This window comes from Chiloscyllium punctatum, chromosome 9 (assembly GCF_047496795.1).
Source record: "Chiloscyllium punctatum isolate Juve2018m chromosome 9, sChiPun1.3, whole genome shotgun sequence".
In the NCBI taxonomy this organism is placed as follows: Eukaryota; Metazoa; Chordata; class Chondrichthyes; order Orectolobiformes; family Hemiscylliidae; genus Chiloscyllium; species Chiloscyllium punctatum.
Window position 1 is genome coordinate 75,230,908 of NC_092747.1, and position 19,694 is coordinate 75,250,601.

General features: G+C 40.8%; 1 protein-coding gene across 7 annotated transcripts in view; it reads left to right on the forward strand.

Moving 5' to 3' along the window:
• The window catches only part of amotl1 (angiomotin like 1), a 237,087-nt gene that overhangs the window by 103,941 nt on the left and 113,452 nt on the right, over nucleotides 1–19,694 (forward strand). For all 7 annotated transcript variants that reach the window (XR_011961546.1, XM_072577833.1, XM_072577834.1 and 4 more), the window contains one exon: nucleotides 17,189–17,462. Coding sequence is in view for 6 of the 7 variants with exons in the window: in XM_072577833.1 (XP_072433934.1) it covers nucleotides 17,189–17,462 (274 nt within the window). In the remaining variant the exon portion in view is untranslated. The remainder of the gene's footprint in view (nucleotides 1–17,188; nucleotides 17,463–19,694) is intronic.

Genomic DNA, 19,694 nt, shown 5'->3' on the forward strand with positions numbered 1-19,694 from the left:
CACACAACTTCCCACTATTATCTTGATTGGCCCTAATTTAACACTCGTCATTCTTTTATCCTTGACATACCTATGGAAAGCCTTAGGGTTAACCCTGATCCTATCAGCCAACAACCTCTCCTGTCTCCTCCTGGCTCTTCTGAGCTCTCTTTTTAGGTCTTTCCTGACTTCCTTATAACCCTCAAGCACCCTAACTAAGTTTTCACATTTTGTCCTAACATAAGCCACCGCCTTCTTCTTGACAAAGGATTCCACTTCCTTAGTAAACCACGGCTCACGCGTCCTATATCTTCCTCCCTGTCTGACAGGTACATAGTTAGAGGACACACAGGAGCTTTTCCTTGAATAAGCTCCACATTTTTAATGTGCTCATCCCCTGCAGTTTCCTTCCCCATTCTATGCTTCCTAAATCTTTCCTAATTGAATCGTAATTTCCCTTTCCCCAGCTGTAACTCTTGCTCGGTGGAGTACACCTATCCCTTTCCATCACTAAAGTAAACCTGACAGAATTGGGATCGCTGTCTCCAAAGTGCTCACCTACTTCCAAATCTAACACCTGGCCAGGCTTGTTACCTAGTACTAAATCTAAAGTGGCTTCGCCCATGTAGGCCTGTCTTACATACTGTGTCAGGAAGCCCTCCTGCACACACTGGACAAAAACTGACCCATCAATAGTACTCGTACTGTAGTGATCCCAGTCAATATTTGGATAGTTGAAGTCCACCATGACAACTACCCGGCCCCTCTCACTCCTATCAAGAATCATCTTTGCTATCCTTTTCTCTACATCTCTGGGACTATTTGGAGGCCTATAGAAAACTCCCAGCATGGTGACTTCTCCTTTCCTGTTTCTAACCTCAGCCCATACTACCTCAGTTAACGCGTCCCCAAACATCCTTTCTTCAACTGTAATTATTGTCCCTGATCAACGACGCCACACCTCCCCCTCTTTTACCATCTTCTCTGTTCTTACTGAAACATCTGAATCCTGGAACCTGCAACAGCTATTCCTGTCCCTGATGTATCCATGTCTCCGTAATGGCCACAACATCGAAGTCCTAGATACCAACCCATGCTGCCAGTTCACCCACTTTATTTCGGATGCTCCTTGCATTGAAGTACACACACTTCAAACCTGGTTCTCGCTTGCCAGTGTCAGATACTTGATTTTGGAACTCCCTGCTCTCATCCTCTTCTCTACCTGTCCTACAATTTTGATTCCCATCCCCCTGCTGTATTAGTTTACATCTACATTTTTCCAAAATCTGCTGGCCTATCTATGAGTTTTTTTATCTCCCTACTGCTATTAGGGGGACTGTAGAAAACCCCCCAATGAGATAGCTGCTCCTTTCCTGTTCCTAACTTCCGCCCATACTGACTCAGTAGACAAACCTTCCTCAATAACCTTTGTTTCTGTAGCTGTGATGCACTCTGATTAGCAATGCTACACCCCCTACTCTTTCCACCCTACCTGTTCTTTTGAAACGTTCTAAACCCTGGAAAATCTCACAACCGTTCCTGCCCTGTGAAACCCATGTGACCATAACGTCTCCGTTATGGCCACAACATAATTCCAAGTACTGACCCATGCTGTAAAATCATTATTCTTATTTCTGACACTGAGCGTTAAAGCAGGCACACTTTAACTGATACCTTTGTTTCATCATATGAAAAACCTTCCTGATAGGTTCACTGCATCCTGTCACTGCCCCATCTACAATTACCCCCTCTCAGATATGTAGCTCTGGTTGCCACCCCCTTGTTCATCGTACTCTGACCAGAGTTTTATAAAGCCTCAGAAGTACATCCTGCTTCTATGTTCTAGTTTTCTCATAATGAATGACAACATTGTATTTGCCTTCCTAAATAAGGAGGGGGTGTTCCTAATCAAACTGCAAGTTTACCTTAAAAGAAACCCTTTGCACTTCAGATTTCTGAATTTTCTCCCCATTTAGAGAATAGTCCATGCCTTTATTCTTCCTACTAACCTGCATGACATCACACTTTTGCACATTATATTTCATCTGCCACTTCTTAGCCCACTGTTCTAACCAGTCTATATCTTTCTGCAGCTTCCCTGCCTCATCAATACTACATGTCCCTCCACCTATTTTTGTATCATCTGCCCTCGGTCCCTTTATCCAGATCATTAATGTATAAAGTGAAATGTTGTGGTCCCAACAATGACCCTTGTGGAACACCAATCATCACTAGCTTCCACCCTGAGAAGGACCCTCTTATCCCTACTGTTTGCCTCTTGCCAAAAGGCCAATCTTCTATCCATACCTCTAACACCTTGCCTCTAACACCGTGGGCCCTTATCCTACTCAGCAGCCTTGTGTGAGGCATCTTATCAAATGCCTTCTGGAATTTCAGATATATAACATCCATTGGCTGCCCATTACCACCTCAAAGAATTCTAGAAGATTTGCCAGGCATGTCCTCCCTTTGATGAAACTATGCTGATTTTCCCCTATTTTACCATGTGTCATCCTTCACAATGGACTCCAAAATTTTATCAGCAACTGAGATCATGCTAATCAGCCTTTAATGTCTCGTCTTTTGCCTTACTCCTGCTTTAAACAGGGGGATTACATTGGTGATTTTCCAGTGGTCTGTGAACCTCCCTGACTCCATTGATTCCTGAAAGATCACTACTAAAGCCTCCACTATCTCTTCAGTTATTTCTTTCAGACATCTGGGGTGTAGCCCATCTGGTCCATGTGATTTATCCACTTTTTCAGACTTTTCAGTTTGTCTAGAATATTCTCCTTACTGACGGCCACCATAGTCATCCTTGCCCCCCCACCCCCTCGCAAACTCTTGAATTTTTGGGATCTTAGTCATGTCTTCCACTGTACTTTTTCAATTCCTCAGTTATTTCTTTGTTCCCCATTACTACTCCAGTGTCATTTTCCAGCAGCCCAATGTCCACTTTTGCCTCTGTTGCCCTTTTATATATCTAAAGAAACTCTTTCAATCTTTTCTAATATTACTGGCTAGCTTACCCTCATATTTAATCTTCTCCCTCGTTATTTCTTCCTTCATTGTCCTCTGGTCTTCCCACTGCCCTTCACCACATTATATGCTTCCTGTTTTGCTTTTATACTATTCCTGATTTCCTTGGTCAGCCACGATTGCCTCATCCTCCTTGTACCATGCTCCTTTTGCCTCAGGATGAATTTTTGCTGTGTCTCCCAAATTACTCCCGGAAACTCCCACCATTGCTGTTCCACTGTCTTTCCTGCTGGGCTCCTTTTCCCAGTCAATTCTACCCAGCTTCTCCCTCATGCCTCTGAAGTTGCCTTTATTCAACTGTAATATCATTACATCGAATTCCATCTTCTCCCTCTCAAATTGCTGATTACGTTCTATCATATTATGATTATTGCCTCCTCAGGGTTCCTTCACCTTAAGCTCCCTTATGAAGTCTGCCTCAATCAGCCACTCCTCGGCACATTGGCGATTAGATTAATTTAGATAGACATGAGGTGCTGCATTTTGGAAAAACAAATCAGGGCAGCACCTTTACACCTTTAATGGTAAGGTCCTAGGGAGTGTTGTTAAACAGAGACCTTGTAGTGCAGATTCACAGTTCCTTGAAAGTAAAGTCATAGGTAGATAGGATAGTGAAGAAGGCATTTGGTATTTGTTCCTTTATTGGTCAGAGCATTGAGTTGTGAGGTCATGTTGCAGCTGTACAGGGCATTGGGTGGCCACTTTTGAAATATTGTGTGCAATTCTGGTCTCCCTCCTATAGGAAACGTGTTGTGAAACTTGAAGGGGTTCAGAAAAGATTTACAAGGATGTTGCCAGGGTTGGAAGGTTTGAGCTATATGGAGAGGCTGCAGCTATTTTCCCTGGAGCACTGGAGGCTGGGGGGGTGACCTTATTAGAGGTTTATAAAATCACAAGGACCATGGTTAGGGTAAATAGGCAAGGTCTTTTCCCTGGAGTTGAGGAGTCCAGAATTAGAGGGCATAGGTTTACGGTGAGAGGGGAAAGATTTACAAGGGACCTAAGCAGCAACTTTTTCACACAGGAGGTGGCGCATATATGAAATGAGCTGCCTGAGACAATGGTGAAGGCTGGTACAATTGCAACATTTAAAAGGCATCTGGATGGTTATATGAATAGGAAGGGTTTAGAGGGATATGGGGCCAAGTGCTGGCAAATATGACTAGATTAGGTTGGAATATCTGGTCGACATGGATGAGTTGGACCGAAGGGTCTGTCTCTGTGCTGTACATCTGACTCTTACAACACTAAATCCAGAATTGCTTGTTCCCCAGTGGGCTCCACCACAAGTTGCTCCAAAAAACATCTTGTAGACATTCCACAAATTTCTTGCAATCCACTGCTAACCTGACTTTTTTCCCCCGTTGACCTTCATATATTAAAATCCCTAATGATCACTGTAATCTACCTTTCTTACATGTCTTTTCTATTTCTTGGTGTATCTTGTACTGCAAATCCTGTTTTCTGTTTGGAGCCCTGTACATAAACTCCCATTATGTTTTCTTTTCCCTTTTGTAGTTCCTCAACTGTACCCCCACACATTCTACATCATCAGACCCTATTTCGTTTATTGCCATTGATTTAATTTCACTTTTTACTGACAAGGCAATCCCACCGCCTTTGCATACCTGCCTGTCTTTTCAATAGGACATATAACCTTAGATATTTAGCTCCCAGTCCTGATCCCCTTGCAGCCATGTCTCCATCATGCCCACCATATCATACCTGCCGATTTCAATCTGTGCCACAAGCTCACCTTACATTATTTCGTACACATTTAGATACAATACCTTCAGTCCTGTATTGACCATCCCTCCTCTCATTGTCATTCATTTAACCAGTGTGTTTGAAGACTGTCCTAATGGTACAGATCCCTCCTATTCCAATACTGATACCAATGCCCCATGAAAAGGAACCTCTCTTTCCCAAACCACTCTTTTAGCCACATGTTCGCTTCCCTTATTCTCACATTTGTATGCCAATTTGCACATGGCTCAGCCAGTAATCAGGAGATTATAATCCTTGAGGAGCTGGTTTTTTAATTCAATTTCTAGTTCTTGATAATCCCTAAAAGCATTCTCTTTCCCAGTCTTGCCTTATGTTGTTTGTCCCAACATGGGCCACAGCAACTGGATCCTTCCTTTCCCTCAGCAATATCCTCAAAGACTTTGTTCAAGGCTCCAGGAATCTCTTTCCTCTCTGAACCTGGGGTAGATCCCATCAGGCTCTGGGGACTTATTCATCTTAATGCTCTTCAAGAGACCTAAACCCACTTCTTTCTTAACCTCAGCTGCTCCCAATTAACCTCAAAATGCCCTACCATATTAGCATGCCCCACATTAATCTCACTATCCTCCACGTTCTTCTCCTCAGGTGACTATCAAAGCAAAGTATTCATTTCTGAACTTGCCTATGTCCTCTGCCAATAAGCACAAGTTCCCTTCTTTATCCATGAGTGGTCCTACTCTCTCTCTAATTATTCTCTTGCTTCAAATGTTTGTATAAAATGCCTTGGGACTCTCTCTAATTGTACTCACCAAGGACATTTCATGGCTGCTCCTTGCTCTCCTAATTTCCTGTTTGAATTATTTCCGGCTTGCTTTATATTCCTCACAGGCCCTACTTGATTTTAGCTTTCTAAACCTTAAATATGTTTTATTTTTGACTAAATTCACAATCTCCCTCATAATCTGAAGGGTCCCATACCTTGGCATCCTTGTCCTTCCTCCCTACTGGAACATGCTGATCCTGAACTCTGATCAGTAGGCAGTTAAACAACTCCCACATGTCAAGTGTAGACTTGAATGGTAACAGCTGCTCCCAATTAACTCTCCTTTAGCTCCTGCCTAAAACTGATATAATTTGCCCTCTTTCAATTTAGTACCTTCCTGCAAGGTTCTAACTTATTATTATTCATAGCTATCTTTAAATCTTATGGGTTTGCGAACACTGTTTCTAAGATGCTGTCCCACTGAAAGGTCAATCATTTGGCAAGGTTCATTTGCCAACATAAGGTCCAGTGTAGCCTGCCATCTAGTTGGACCATCTGCGTACTGTTTCAAGAAACCCTCTTGGATGCACCTAACAAATTCTGCCTGACCTAAGTCTCTTGCTTGAAAGAAGTCCCAGTCAATATTGGGGATGTTAAAATCACCAACTATGATAACCCTGTTGGTGATTTTAACTTCCCCAAAATTGACTAGGACTTCTATTGCTTTTACATCTTTCCAAAATCTGCTTACATATCTGTTCTTTAATGTCTTGGTGATTGGGGGGGGGGGGGTGCTATAGTACAATCCCAGCAGAGTGATTGCACCTTTCTTATTTTTTGAGCTCTATCTATATTGCCCTCCAGTTTATCCCCTCTGAGTGCAGCTGTGCCATTCTGCCTAATTTAGTAATACAGCTCCTCCACCTTTTTTACCTTCCTGTCTAACTCATCTAAAACATCAAAACATTGGGACATTGGGGCAGGAATGGCTGCTCATTCTTAAACAGATGTCTGGAAGGTCCACAAGATCATATTCCCATGTACTGATCCAGACTCTAAACTCATCCCAGTCCCCATCATACTCCTTGCATTGAAATAATCACACTTCAATACATCAGCCCATTGTGTTCATTAAACTGTCCCTGCCTGTCCTTCCTTTCAGACTTACTGGTTGTAACATCTACCTTCCCTTCAATCCCTCCACTTGCTGACCTGCTCCTCTGCTTCCCATTCCCTGCCACTCTCCTTGAAGCATTGTCCAGACACACAAAATATAGTGTATAATCAGTGGAAGGATCCTGCTTGATCAACATCACTGAACTTCTTGACGCATTAGAAAAACATTGACCAGAGAAATGTAGCAGATGGAATTTATCTAGATTTCCAAAAAGTCTTTGGTAGCATACCACATAATAAACTGATTAACAAGATAGGAGCAGAATAGATAACTTTGCAAGACCGAATGGAGAGAATAGAATTTAGAGGGTGGGTGTTCTGAGTGAACAGGGTTGAAAGTCCCTCAGAATCATGCTGAAAGCACACTTCACAGTTAGCCAACCTCCAGCCTTCCAGCACTTCACCCTTGTAAATCAGTAGTACAAATATCTCAGCATGGGGCCCAGCTATCACTTTCCCAGCTTCCCAAAGTTGTAAAGTATACCTGATCAGGTCCCGGGAAATTTATCCACCTTTATGCGTTTTAAATGTCACTTTGAAAGGTGATAGGAATACAGTTTTGCTTTGCCTAATTTGCCTTTTTTGCTCACTACTTTCAGGTTACTGAATCAAAGCTTAATTAATAAAATTACGTTTTGCTTAGTTTCAGCCAGAAAAAATACCCAAACTTAACGAGCTGTTTGCTGAATGTTGCGGTTAGACAGCATACTCAGATCTGGTACACGTATAGCTGCTGAAAAATATCACTGGAAAACAAATAAGCCATCATATTTGCATGAAGCTAAAGCTACAGCTAAGAAAATGTGGGTTTAAATAATCACTTTAGGAGTCTGGGAGTACTGTTAATATGGAGGAAGAAACTAAAATCAAGATTATATTGATAAACCTGCAGAATATGTATCTAAGTAAAAAATTAATTTTAATTTTGACAAGGAAGATAGGGAGCTGGGGATACTGGTGCAGAAAACTTCATAAGTGGTGATAATCAAGCAGTCCACGTTGGGACTAACCCGAGCCACGTGCCAATCGATGTAGGGATAAGAATGTTAGGGAAGTAAACACGTGGCTAAGTGATTGGTGTGGGAAAGAGGGATTCCATTTCATGGGGCAGTGGCGTCAGTTTTGGAACCGGGGAGTGATGTGTACCATTGGGGTCTCCACTTGAACCAATCTGGAACCAATGTTCTAGCAAATAGGATAAATAGGGTGGTCAGTAGGACTTTAAACTTCTGAGTCGGGGGGTGGGGAGGGAAAGTGACAGGGAGCATGGAGTTAAAGGAAAAGATGAGCAGCAGGACAGCATGTGGCCAGTTGGGTTTAAGCTCAAGGCAGACTAGGAATGCAGCAAAAAGGAAGGATAGCTTGGGACATCTTATAATTTCCAACACCTCTAATAATGAGAATAATGTTAGCTTTCAGGCACTTTACCTGAATGCTCGTCATATTCGTAACAAAGTAGATGAATCAATCGCGCAAATCATCTTGAACGTTTATGATGTGGTAGGCATCACAGAGACAAGGTTGCAGGGGGTTTAGGACTGGCAGTTAAACTTCCAAGGATTTACAACTTAGCGAAAAGACAGGGAGGTGGGCAGAAGGGGCAGGGTTGCCATGTTAGTTAAGAATGAAATTAAATCTATGGCACTAAATGACACAGGATCAAATAATGTGGAGTCTGTGTGGGTGCGGTTGATGAACCACAAAGGCAAAAAATAAACATAATGGGAGTTATGTACAGACCTCCTAACAGTGGTCAGGACCAGGGGTGTAAGATGTACCAGGGAATAGATAAGGCATTTCAGAAAGGCAAGGTCACAGCGATCATGAGGCGACTTCAAAATGCAGGTGGACTGGGTGAATAATGTTGCCAGTGGATCCAAAGAAAGGGAATTCATGGAATGCCTACAGTATGGCTTTTTGGAACAGCTTGTGATGGAGCCTACAGAGAGCAGGCTATTGTGGCCATGTAATGAGCCAGACTTTATAAAATATCTTAAAGTAAGGGAACACTTCGGAGGCAGTGATCAATTAGATAGAGATCAACTAGGCAAAAGTGAGGACTGCAGATGTTGGAAACCAGAGTTTAGATCAGAGTGGTGCTGGAAAAGCACAGCAGGTCAGGCAGCATCTGAGGAGCAGGAAAATCAACATTTCGGCAAAAGCCCTTCATCAGGAATAGAGCCCTCTAGAGCGGTGGGTGGGGAAATTAGACAGCCATGGCTGACAAAGGAAGTCAGGAAATGTATCAAAGAGAAAGAGAGAGCCGATAAAGTGGCCAAGAACACTGGGAAATCAGAAGATTGGGAAGCCTACAAAACAAAAGAGAGAAATAATGAAGGAGAGGATCATATATGAAGATAGGCTAGCCAGTAATATTAGAAATGATAGTTAAAATTTCTTTCAATACATAAGAAACAAACGAGGTAAAACTAGACATTGTGCTGCTCCAAATTAATTCTGGAAGACTGGTGATGGGAGATAAGGAAACGCTGAAGGACTTAACAAGTACTTTGCGTCAGTCTTCACAGTGGAAGATATGAGTAATATTCTAACAATTAAAGAGCATCAGGGGGCAGAGTTGAGTATGGAAGCCATTACAAAAGAGAAAGTGCGAGAAAAGCTACAAAGGTCTAAAAATTAATAAATCTCCTGGCCCTGATGGGTTACAGCCTAAGAGTTCTGAGTGGGGTGGCTGAGGAAATCGTGGAGGCATTGATTGTGATCTTTTAAAAGTCACTGGAGTCAGGGAAAGTCCCAGATGATTGGAAATCACTGTTGTAACCCTCTCGTTCAAGAAAGGATCAAGAGAAAAGATGGAAAATTTTAGGCCACTTAGCCTAACCTCGGTTGTTGGTAAAATTCTAGAATCTGTCATTAAGGATGAGGTTTCTAAATTCTTGGAAGAGCAGGGTCAGATTAGAACAAGACAGCATGGATTTAGTTGGGGATGTTAAAATCACCAACTATGATAACCCAGTTGGTGATTTTAACTTCCCCAAAATTGACTAGGACTTCTGTATTGACTAGGACTTCTGTTGCTTTTACATCTTTCCAAAATCTGCCTACGTATCTGTTCTTTAATGTCTTGGTGATTGCCTGACAAACCTCTTAGAATTCTTTGGAGAGGTAACAAGTAGATCAAACCAGGGAAACCCAGTGGATGTTATCTATTTAGAATTCCAAAAAGCCTTTGATAAGGTGCCTCAGGGTGAGGGCCCATGCTGTTTGTGGTGAGCTACTGGCCTGGATCGAGAGTTGGGATAAAAGGTTCTTTTTCAGAATGGCGGTGGTGCCCGGCAGGGTTCAGTGTTGGAGCCTCAGCTATTCACTTTATATATTAATGATCTGAATTAAGGGACTGGGGGCATTCTGGTGAAGTTTGCTGATGATACAAAGATTTAGAGAGATTAGGACAGTGGTCCAGGAAATGTCTGTGTTCTTCTTTTCAAAGTGCATTTGCTCACATTGAATTTTATCAGACATGTATTACTTTCTAAATGGTGAGAAAATTCGTAAAGCCAAAGTACAAAGGGTGATGGGAGTGCTAGTCTTAGATTCTCTAAAGTTTAACTTGCAGGTTGAGTCCGTGATTAAGAAAGTGAATGTAATGTTGTCATTTATCTCAAGAGGATTGGAATACAAAAGCAGCAATGTGACTCAGATTTTTATATAGCTCTAGTTAGGCCCCATTTGGAATACTGTGTCTAATTTTGGGCACCACGCCTCAGGAAGGACATACTGGCACTGGAGTGTGTCCAGCAGAGATTTACATGGATAATCCGTGGAATGGTAGGCCTAACATACGATGAATGCCTGAGGATCCTGGAATTGTATTCATTAGAGTTTAGAGTTGAGGGGAGATTAATAGAAACTTGGTTAAGAAAGGGTGGACACTGGGAAATTGTTTCCATTAGGCAGGGAGACTATGACCCATGGGCACAGCCTTAGAATTGGAGGAGGTCAATTTAGAATGGAAATGAGGAGACATTTCTTCAGCCAGAGTGTGGTGGGCCTGTGAATTCATTGGCTTGGAACGTAGTGGAGGCCAGGACGTTAAATGTCTTCAAGGCAGAGATTGATAAATTCTTGATCTCACAATGAATTAAGGGCTACGGGGAGATTGTGGGTAAGTGGATTTGAAATGCCCATCAGCCATGATTAAATGACGAAGTGGACACGATGGGGCTGAATGGCCTTAATTCCACTCTTATGTCTTACGGTCTTAAAACAGTAACACTGGGGTTCATTTCTGGAATGATAGAATTAAAGTACAGACAGGTTGTTTAACTTACACAGAACGTTGGTTAGATGGATCACTCTTGGAGTATGGTGGAGAGTTCTTGTTTCTGTGTTATAAAAATGATATGCCGACAGATGCAAGAAAGATTCATAAGAATGCAACCAGAACTGAGAGAATGTAATTATCAGGAAAGGTTGAACATACTGTGGCTTTTTCTCCAAATAGAAGGCCGAGTGCTGACCTCCTAGTTTATGGAAGGTATGAACAGTAGATGTAGATAAAATGTTTTCACTTGGAGCCAATCAACAACTGGAGTTTATACACATCAGGCAGACACTAATAAATCCAATAGGGAATTCAGAAGGAACTTGATTGTCGATAAGTGCTAGGAATGTGAAACAAACTGTCACAAGAAATTAAAACAAAGTGCTGGAGAAACTTTGCAGGTCAGGCAGCAACTTGCCACAGACACTGCAAGACCTACTGAATTTCTCCAATGCTTTGTTTTAGTTTTCAGATTTCCAGCATCTACAGTATGTTGATTTTAGTTGCAAGGAGTAGGTGAGGCAATTAGTTTCATGTACGCGTATTTAAAGTAAAGGTAAATAAGCACATGAGCGTAAATATATGGATGGGTGTATTGATAGGGTTAGATGACGAGGGTGAGAGGAGGCCAGTGTGGAATATTAATTCATGTATGGATTATTTGGACTGGATTGTGCCACAATCTTAATGAATGGTGGAGCTGGTTTGAAGGGCTGAATGGCGCAGTCCTAAATATTTTTATGTTATTCATTTTCCGTAGTATGCACTGTATTCTATCTCCAGAACACTTCCACAAATAGAGTTGAAAGAATATAACAATTTTGATCCAAAAGCTTTGAATAAATGCAATAATGTAGAACACAGAACTGTACAGTACAGGAACAGGCCCATCGACATGATGACAAATTAAACTGAGTCCTTCTGCTTGCCCTTGGTCCATATCCCTCCATTCTTGGTATATTCATGTGCTTATCTAAACGTTTCTTAAATATCCCTATCATTTCTGTCTCCACCATCACCCTTATCAGCCCATTCCAGATTCCTACTCTGTAAAAGTAACTTGACCCTCATATCTCCTTTGAACTTTCCCCCTCTCATCTTAAATGCATGTCCCATAGTTTTAGGCATTTCGACTCGAGGAAAAAGATTCTGACCATCAACCCTATTTATGCATCAAATAATTTTATAGACTTCTTTCAAGTCTCCCCTCAGTCACCACTATTCCAGAGAAAACTGATTTTTTCTGGCCTCTCCTAATAGTTTATACTGTCTAATCCAGGCAGGATCCTTGTAAACCATCTCCGCACCCTCTCCAAACCTTCCACATCCTTCCTGTAATGTGGCAACCAGAATTGAATACAGTACTCTAAACATGGCCTAACCAAAGTCTTATAAATCTGCAATCTGACATCTTGACTCTTATACTCAATTCCCTGACCAAAAAGGCAACAATGCCATGCACCTTCTTTACCACCCTATTGACTTGCATGGCCACTTTCAAGGAGCTGTGGACACTGAACCCCAAGATCCCTCTGTACATCAATGCTGTTCAGGGTCCTGCCATTTAACTGTAAACTTTTCCTTAACATTTGATCTCCCAACGAGCTGAACCTCACACTTACTCGGATTAAACTCCATCTGCCATTTCTCTGCCCATATTTGCAACTGATCTATATCCCACAGTACCCTTTGACAACCTTTTACAATATGCAGGAATGGGCTCCATCTGGAAAGCAGGAACTAATCTAACAAAAGTCTAATTTGTTTCCCCATTTAGTCAAGGGGAAAGAAATAGTAGAAAATCTTCATTTCATTAACAATCTGGTGCCATGATAAATTATATAGATCAAGGAATTTTCACATTGAATCATCAGTCCTTACACAGTTCACTGATTTCACGCAGTGCGATAGCAAAAGTGCTAAAAACCCTAGTGCCTTTTCGTTAGGGAACAGAGAAAGAAAACTTTTGAGACCGTGTTCTTGAAGCTCCATCCACCAACCATGATAAAGAAGGGCATGTGGAGAAGGTGTGAAAATGGCCATGACAGGAGTAATTATAGAATTTCAACAGATGAACGAGCTACTGAAATTTAAGAAAATTATGCAAGGTCATTCCAGTTGAGATTTTCTTTGGAAACAGGGGTGACCGTTCCTAAACATTACTTCCAGTTAGCTTGAAACTCAAGAAAACAAAATAGAAAGATCTTGGAGAGGTAGGTAAAGCACTCACATTGCACAAGTTTGTGTTCAGCTCAGAATAAGAACTAGTGTCAATGCGTTACCAACATGATCAGAGTCTGAGGTAATGTCAATTTATTTTCACTCAGTCTAGTTCCAAGGAAGTTGAGACCACAGTCCAAGTCTCTACTTGAACAGATTAATTTCACTGACAATGTCCTCTCACCCCATTTCTACTGGTCAGCACCCCTACTACACCCTTTTAAATATCAGGACTCTAACAAACAAATAATTGCCACCACAACTGGTTCACTACAGCATTTTGTTGTGGATCCAATTTTGGTTTTCTATGCAAGGATAAACTGGAATACATTGAAGTTAACTTTCAACATTGAAGTTAATAAAATGCAGTGTCAATGAAAACTGAAAGGGTTGTATTTCTGAAACTACTGCCAACTTTGCAACTAAATGCAAATTGAGAAGTTGCCCTCAGTTTTCCTATCATCAAGGAATTACATTATGAACAATATTACACAACAGTTCTGAATGTAGGTTTGCTCACTGGGCTGGAAAGTTCATTTCCAGACATTTCGCCATCTCACTAGGTAACATCTTCAGTGGGCCTCAGGCAAAGCACTGCACATGATTCCTGCTTTCTATTTATGTGTTTGGGTTTCTTTGGGTTGGTGATGTCATTTCCTATTCTTTTTCTCAGTGGATGGTGCATGGGGTCTAACTCGATGTGCTTGTTGGTAGCGTTCCAGTTGGAATGCTATGCTTCTAGGAATTCTTGTGCACGTCTGTGTTTGGCTTGTCCTAGGATGAATGTGTTGTCACAGTTGAAGCAGTGTCCTCCTATATCTGTATGTAAGGATACTAGTGAGAGAGGGTCATGTCGTTTTGTGACTAGTTGATGTTCATGTATCCTGGTGGCTAGTTTTCTGCCTGTTTATCCAATGTAGTGTTTGTTACAGTCCTTGCATGGTATTTTGTAAATGACATTAGTTTTGTTTGTTGGCTGTATAGTGCCTTTCAAGTTCATTAGCTGCTGTTTTAGTGTGTTGTTGGGTCTGTGGGCTACCATGATGCCAAGGAGTCGTCACCCTGGGAAATGACATCACCAACCCAAGTACATGTGCCTATATACTTCTCTTCACTCCAAGGGCGGCGTGGTGGCTCAGTGGCTATCACTGCTGCCTCACAGCACCAGTGTCCCAGGTTCGATTCCCGCCTTGGGTGACTGTCTGTGTGGAGTCTGCACATTCTCCCCGTGTCTGCATGGGTTTCCTCCGGGTGCTCCAGTTTCCTCCCACAGTCCAAAGATGTGCAGGTTAGGTGAATTGGCCATAATCAGAGGGAAATGGGTCTGGGTGGGTTACTCTTCGGAGGGCCTATTTCCACTCTGTAAGGAATCTAATCATTATAATCTAATCAACTGATGAAGGTGCAGTGCTCCGAAAGCTTGTGATTTGAAATCAGCCTGTTGGACTATATCCTGGTATCGTGTGACATCTGAGCTTATCCACCCCAGTCCAACACTGGCGCCTCGACATTATGTTGATAAAATGTATTGAACAAAGGACAGTTTATTGCATGAGCTTCTACTACTTCGATTCCTTTTAATTTTTCATGGGATGTATGTGTCACTGCTTGGGCCAGCATTTATTGTCCATCGCTATTTGCCCTTGAGAAGGTAATAGAGAACTACCTTCTTGAACTACTGCAGTCATTTGTTGTGCATACAAGCACAATGCATGGAGGGAGCCTGCACATGGTGGTATTCCTAGGTATCTGCTGCTCTTGTTCTTCTTTGTGGTAGTAGTCATGCTAGTAAGTGATTTTACAATATCGCACTAGATAGATTCTGGAGATCCCAACACTTACAGAGGATGGTGACCGCAAACATGGTAGGCTGCAATATAGATTTTATTTCACCGCCTCATCAAATATGCTGGCAGCAATGGAGCTCTGAAGATTTTTCAATATCTTCAAAACCTGTTTTAATTTGTCTAATACTGCAGACAGACAGCAGCAGGAAAGAACTGTAGAACTGTACATTTAAGAAGAAGAAGCCCTTCTGCTTAGATTCACCAAGGAAGAATCTCTGCAGTCAATGGTAAAAGCATTTCAGACCTGGTAAGAGTTATCTACCACAGGAGAATGAAGAGCTTCCTGAAGAAGGTATTCTACTTGGACTGAGAGTGACTGTAGTCATGATCCATACAAGTAGTTGTGAGTGAGTGTTCAGCTGAAGAGCGATTAGACATTCAAAGTTCCATAAATAAATTTACGAACAGTGGGAAAATCTCAAAAAGATGTAGTATTACAGGCTGAGGTATGGAATTAAGGAAAATACTTGATGCTTAGATCAATGTTTACTACTACAATGATTGTCACCACATGGCAAGGCTAACGCAAGGAAATCGCAGGATCTACTGTACAAAAGGGTGCCATTGAACGTATCATGCCAAGGGCCACAAAGTCACTGGTTAGCACTGCTGCCTCACGGTGCCAGGGACCCAGGTTCAATTCCAGCCTCGAGTGACTCTGTGTGGAGTTTGCACATTCTCCCAGTGTCTGCCTGGATTTCCTCCTGGTGCTCCAGTTTCCTTCCACCATCCAAAGGTATACAGGTTAGGTGAATTGGCCGTGCTAAATTGCCTATAGTGTTCAGGAGTGTATAGGTTAGGTAAATATAGAATAATAGGATATGGGCATGGGTCTGGGCGGGTTACATGGGTCAGTGTGAACTTGTTGAGCCAAATAACCCATTTCCACACTGCCGGCATTCTATGATTTTTATGAAAACTCCAGCTCAGCGAACAAACCTACATCCAGAACATTTCAAACGGAGGCCACGAACCCATTGTACTGAGAAGCCACAATTAAAATAATAAAATGAAGATTAACAGTCTAAGTAGCTCTCGTCTAATAGAAAACTGAGGTTAGATTTTATTAAGGATGTAGAAAAGGTGAAAAAAATTGGTGTCATTATTAGATGATGGGAAGTATCGAGGAAAGCATGTGAAATAGAAATCAATTATTATGGTCCTGAGCAGTGGGAATCATCCAGTGAAATAGTAGAAAAGGTGGAAATCCTGTATTTCATAATGCGAGAAATGAAATTCATTACAGCAGTAGAGTAGTGGCACTGTTATTACTGCAAATGAAAATCTTTGAAATTAGGACAATAATAATCATATTAGAAAAACATGGAATCAGAAATAATATTCCTGACAGACTTGGTTTCAGTGATGGACCAGTTAGAACAACTTGGAGAAAACAATTCTGAAAACATAGAATTCGGTACTAAATCAGAAGTGGAACATATAGTTTGCCTTTTTTACTGTCTGCTGCACCTGCACACTTTTAGCAATGGTCTGTGCAGAGATCCAGGTCTCATTGAATTCAGTTTCAATTTGCCGTCATTCAAATAATAAGATGTCTTGATACTTTTGCCACTGAAGTGGATTATCACGTAATAATCCTCATTACCTTGCATCTGCCATGCATTCGTCTACTCTGCAGCATTTCTGCACCTTACTCACAGCTCAACCTTCCACCTAGCTTTGTGTCATAAGCAAATTTTGGGAATATTACATTTAGTTGTCTCATCTAAATTATTAACATACATGCTTGGGTCCTATTATTGATCCATATTGTACACCAATAGTCGCTGCCTGCCATCAAAAAACCTCCATTTATTCCTAGTGTTTCCTGTCTGCTAATCAATTTTCTGTCCTAAATTTGATACACTTTAATTTTACACATTAGTCTGTCATGTGGAAGTTTGCCAAAGAGATTGGCGGAAACAAATATATTAGATAATGAAGTGTATACTTATTTTTGCTGCAAACACAATAGAGATGTTTATAAAGTGATATTCAGAGCATGGGTTCCAGGCAGCTGTCTATCATACTATGTATTTCAATCATCCAAATGCCTTGAGGCTTCAATGCTTAAGTTGTAGTTAGAATGTGTAATCACTTGTGATGCTATGTATTGTTGCATTGATTTTCATTTTTGTTGTGATTTTCTAGGCAATGCCAAACATTTTTTCAGTCATTGCCATCAGAGGATCACAGCCCTATGTCTTCCCAGAGCTCCATGGAAAAGAATCAGTTGCAACTTGCACTTTTGCAGTCAGCTCCTCCTCAGCTCCAACCAGATCCTGTGTCAAACCAGCAACTTTCAGTTGATGCAGTTGCAATTGTGGCTCGGGCTCAGCAGATGGTGGAGATATTATCAGAAGAAAATCGTGTCCTTCGCCAAGAACTAGAGGGCTTCTGTGAAAAAAGTGCAAAACTCCAAAAGGTACTATGGTTCTTTATTTCAAAGTTGAGGGCAAGCCAAGTTTCAAAGGATCTAATGATAGTTTATTGATGAGGTGTTGTAGCAGTTGTTGACCAAATGGCTGCTTGTTTTATATAATTTGCAGATTTTGAATACTGTCATTGGTTTCATTATACTGCAAAGCAAAAGCATGAATCAGTATATTTATGAGTATACATGTGGAAAAAAAATCAAAGAATTTCTATAATATTTCAGCACATAATTTGTGGAATGAAAATAAAAGTTATGATGTAAAGGTCAACAGTAACATGCCAAAAATGTGTACTCCAAGTCCTGATGTGGATCTTGTTGGGCAGGGAATGCAATCAGAAATCATTGCAAAGGTAACTGCTTGATTCTTAGCATTCCCATTCTTAGCATTTCAGCTGTAGCTGGTATCTGGTTTAGTTCAAAGTGAAAGAAGGGAATGAGATGACTAGGTCTCGTCTTAGTGTAGATTACTTGGAATAAGGTTATCTTGTAACTTCTGACATTCCTGTGTTCAGTTTGCATTTGGGTGAAATATTGAGCTTTCGATGAGGGAGTTTCCTCAACAGTGTCTACTTTTGAGTCTTCAGCTTGCTCAGCCAATGTGTTTTTCCAGTATGGTGAACGCACATAAGATCAAAGTTAAAAATCACACAACACCAGGTTATAGTCCAACAGGTTTAATTGGAAGCACACTAGCTATCGGAGCGACACTCCTTTGTGTCGCTCCGAAAGCTCGTGTGCTTCCAATTAAATCTGTTGGACTATAACCTGGTGTTGTGTGATTTTTAACTTTGTACACCCCAGTCCAACACCGGCATCTCCAAATCATGGCACATAAGATCAATCTTGTGGATATTGGTGATAATCTTGATGGTGTTAATTAGGGAACTCCAAAGTATATTTCAAAGAGAAATTAAACTGTGTTCAATGTAGCCTATATAAATAGATTGTCAAAATTATAAGAAACTTTCAAAACTAATTAAGCATGATAATTTATAAGTGACAGAGTTTTGAATATGTGCCAGCCATCTCATTAAAAATGTGACACTGAAAATTTAAATGCAATTTAGTACTGTTTAAGCTTTCAGTTTTGCCAACTTGTGCATGGCATTTCCCTTTCCTCATTCCATCATCAATGATAAGATCTCCAGTGTGAAGGTTCTGTGAACTTTTTCAAACCTGCTTCAAAACTTATCTCCAGAACTTTTCTTTCAGTAACCTTCCTGAGATTTTCTTGCAATTCCTGGCTGGTATCTAATTTTTCCCCTATCTTCACTGAATAGTGCTAGGATCTGAAGGTATAATGTATAGGTCGTTAATATTACATTTGATCTTTGATAGTGTTGAATTTGCACTGTATGTTTGGTGTTCACTTAGTAAAGGATACATGTGCCAAGAATATAACTTTTCTTTAGATGCTGTTACTGAACTAGAATCAACAGCATATTGAGTTGTTACAATAGAATTCACTCACTTTTGCTTCATGGTTTTTATTTTCATATTCTTTTCTAGTTACAAAATCTACCTTTTTGAAGACTTGATAATTTTTTATTTAAGAACATGTACACAGTATACTGAATACAGTGCCAAATTACAAACAAAAATCCGTTTTTACACTTGTCTGTCACTCGAGTATCCCTGTTCTGCCAAACATCAACACCACTTACTCCACAAGATACAAGTTCCTTTTTTGTACCTAATTTGAAGGGATACTAGAAGTCATTTTGACTTGAGTTTTTATCAAATCTGTTAGTACATTTTTCCTGATTTTAATTTCTTTGTGGATTTTATGATGATGGCATGGAATAGAAGATATAATTTGCAGATTATCTTAGTTTATTATCCTTGAATGCAATTTTAATGAATGAGAACATGATCCAAAAATACCATTTCTGTGGTTCAGCCTGATGTGATTTAAATGGCTAAACCCATTGTCCACGATATCTGTTCAAGTCTCTGTACTTGGACTTGAGGAATTTGAAATGAGGGTCAGATCAGGATAGGAACATGGCTGGGGGGATTGTGGTTTTAGTTGAACTAGGACATTTAATGTGGAGGTGATGCAACCACAGATTGAACTCTATCCATAAACATAAGTCTTGGAGAAAATATAAATGTTAATTTTCATTCAGATCAGATGTGTGACATGTCAGCCAGTTCCTGTCTTCCCATTCCTGATTTTTTTTCCATGGTCCTAATGAGAATGAGCATAACAACAAACTT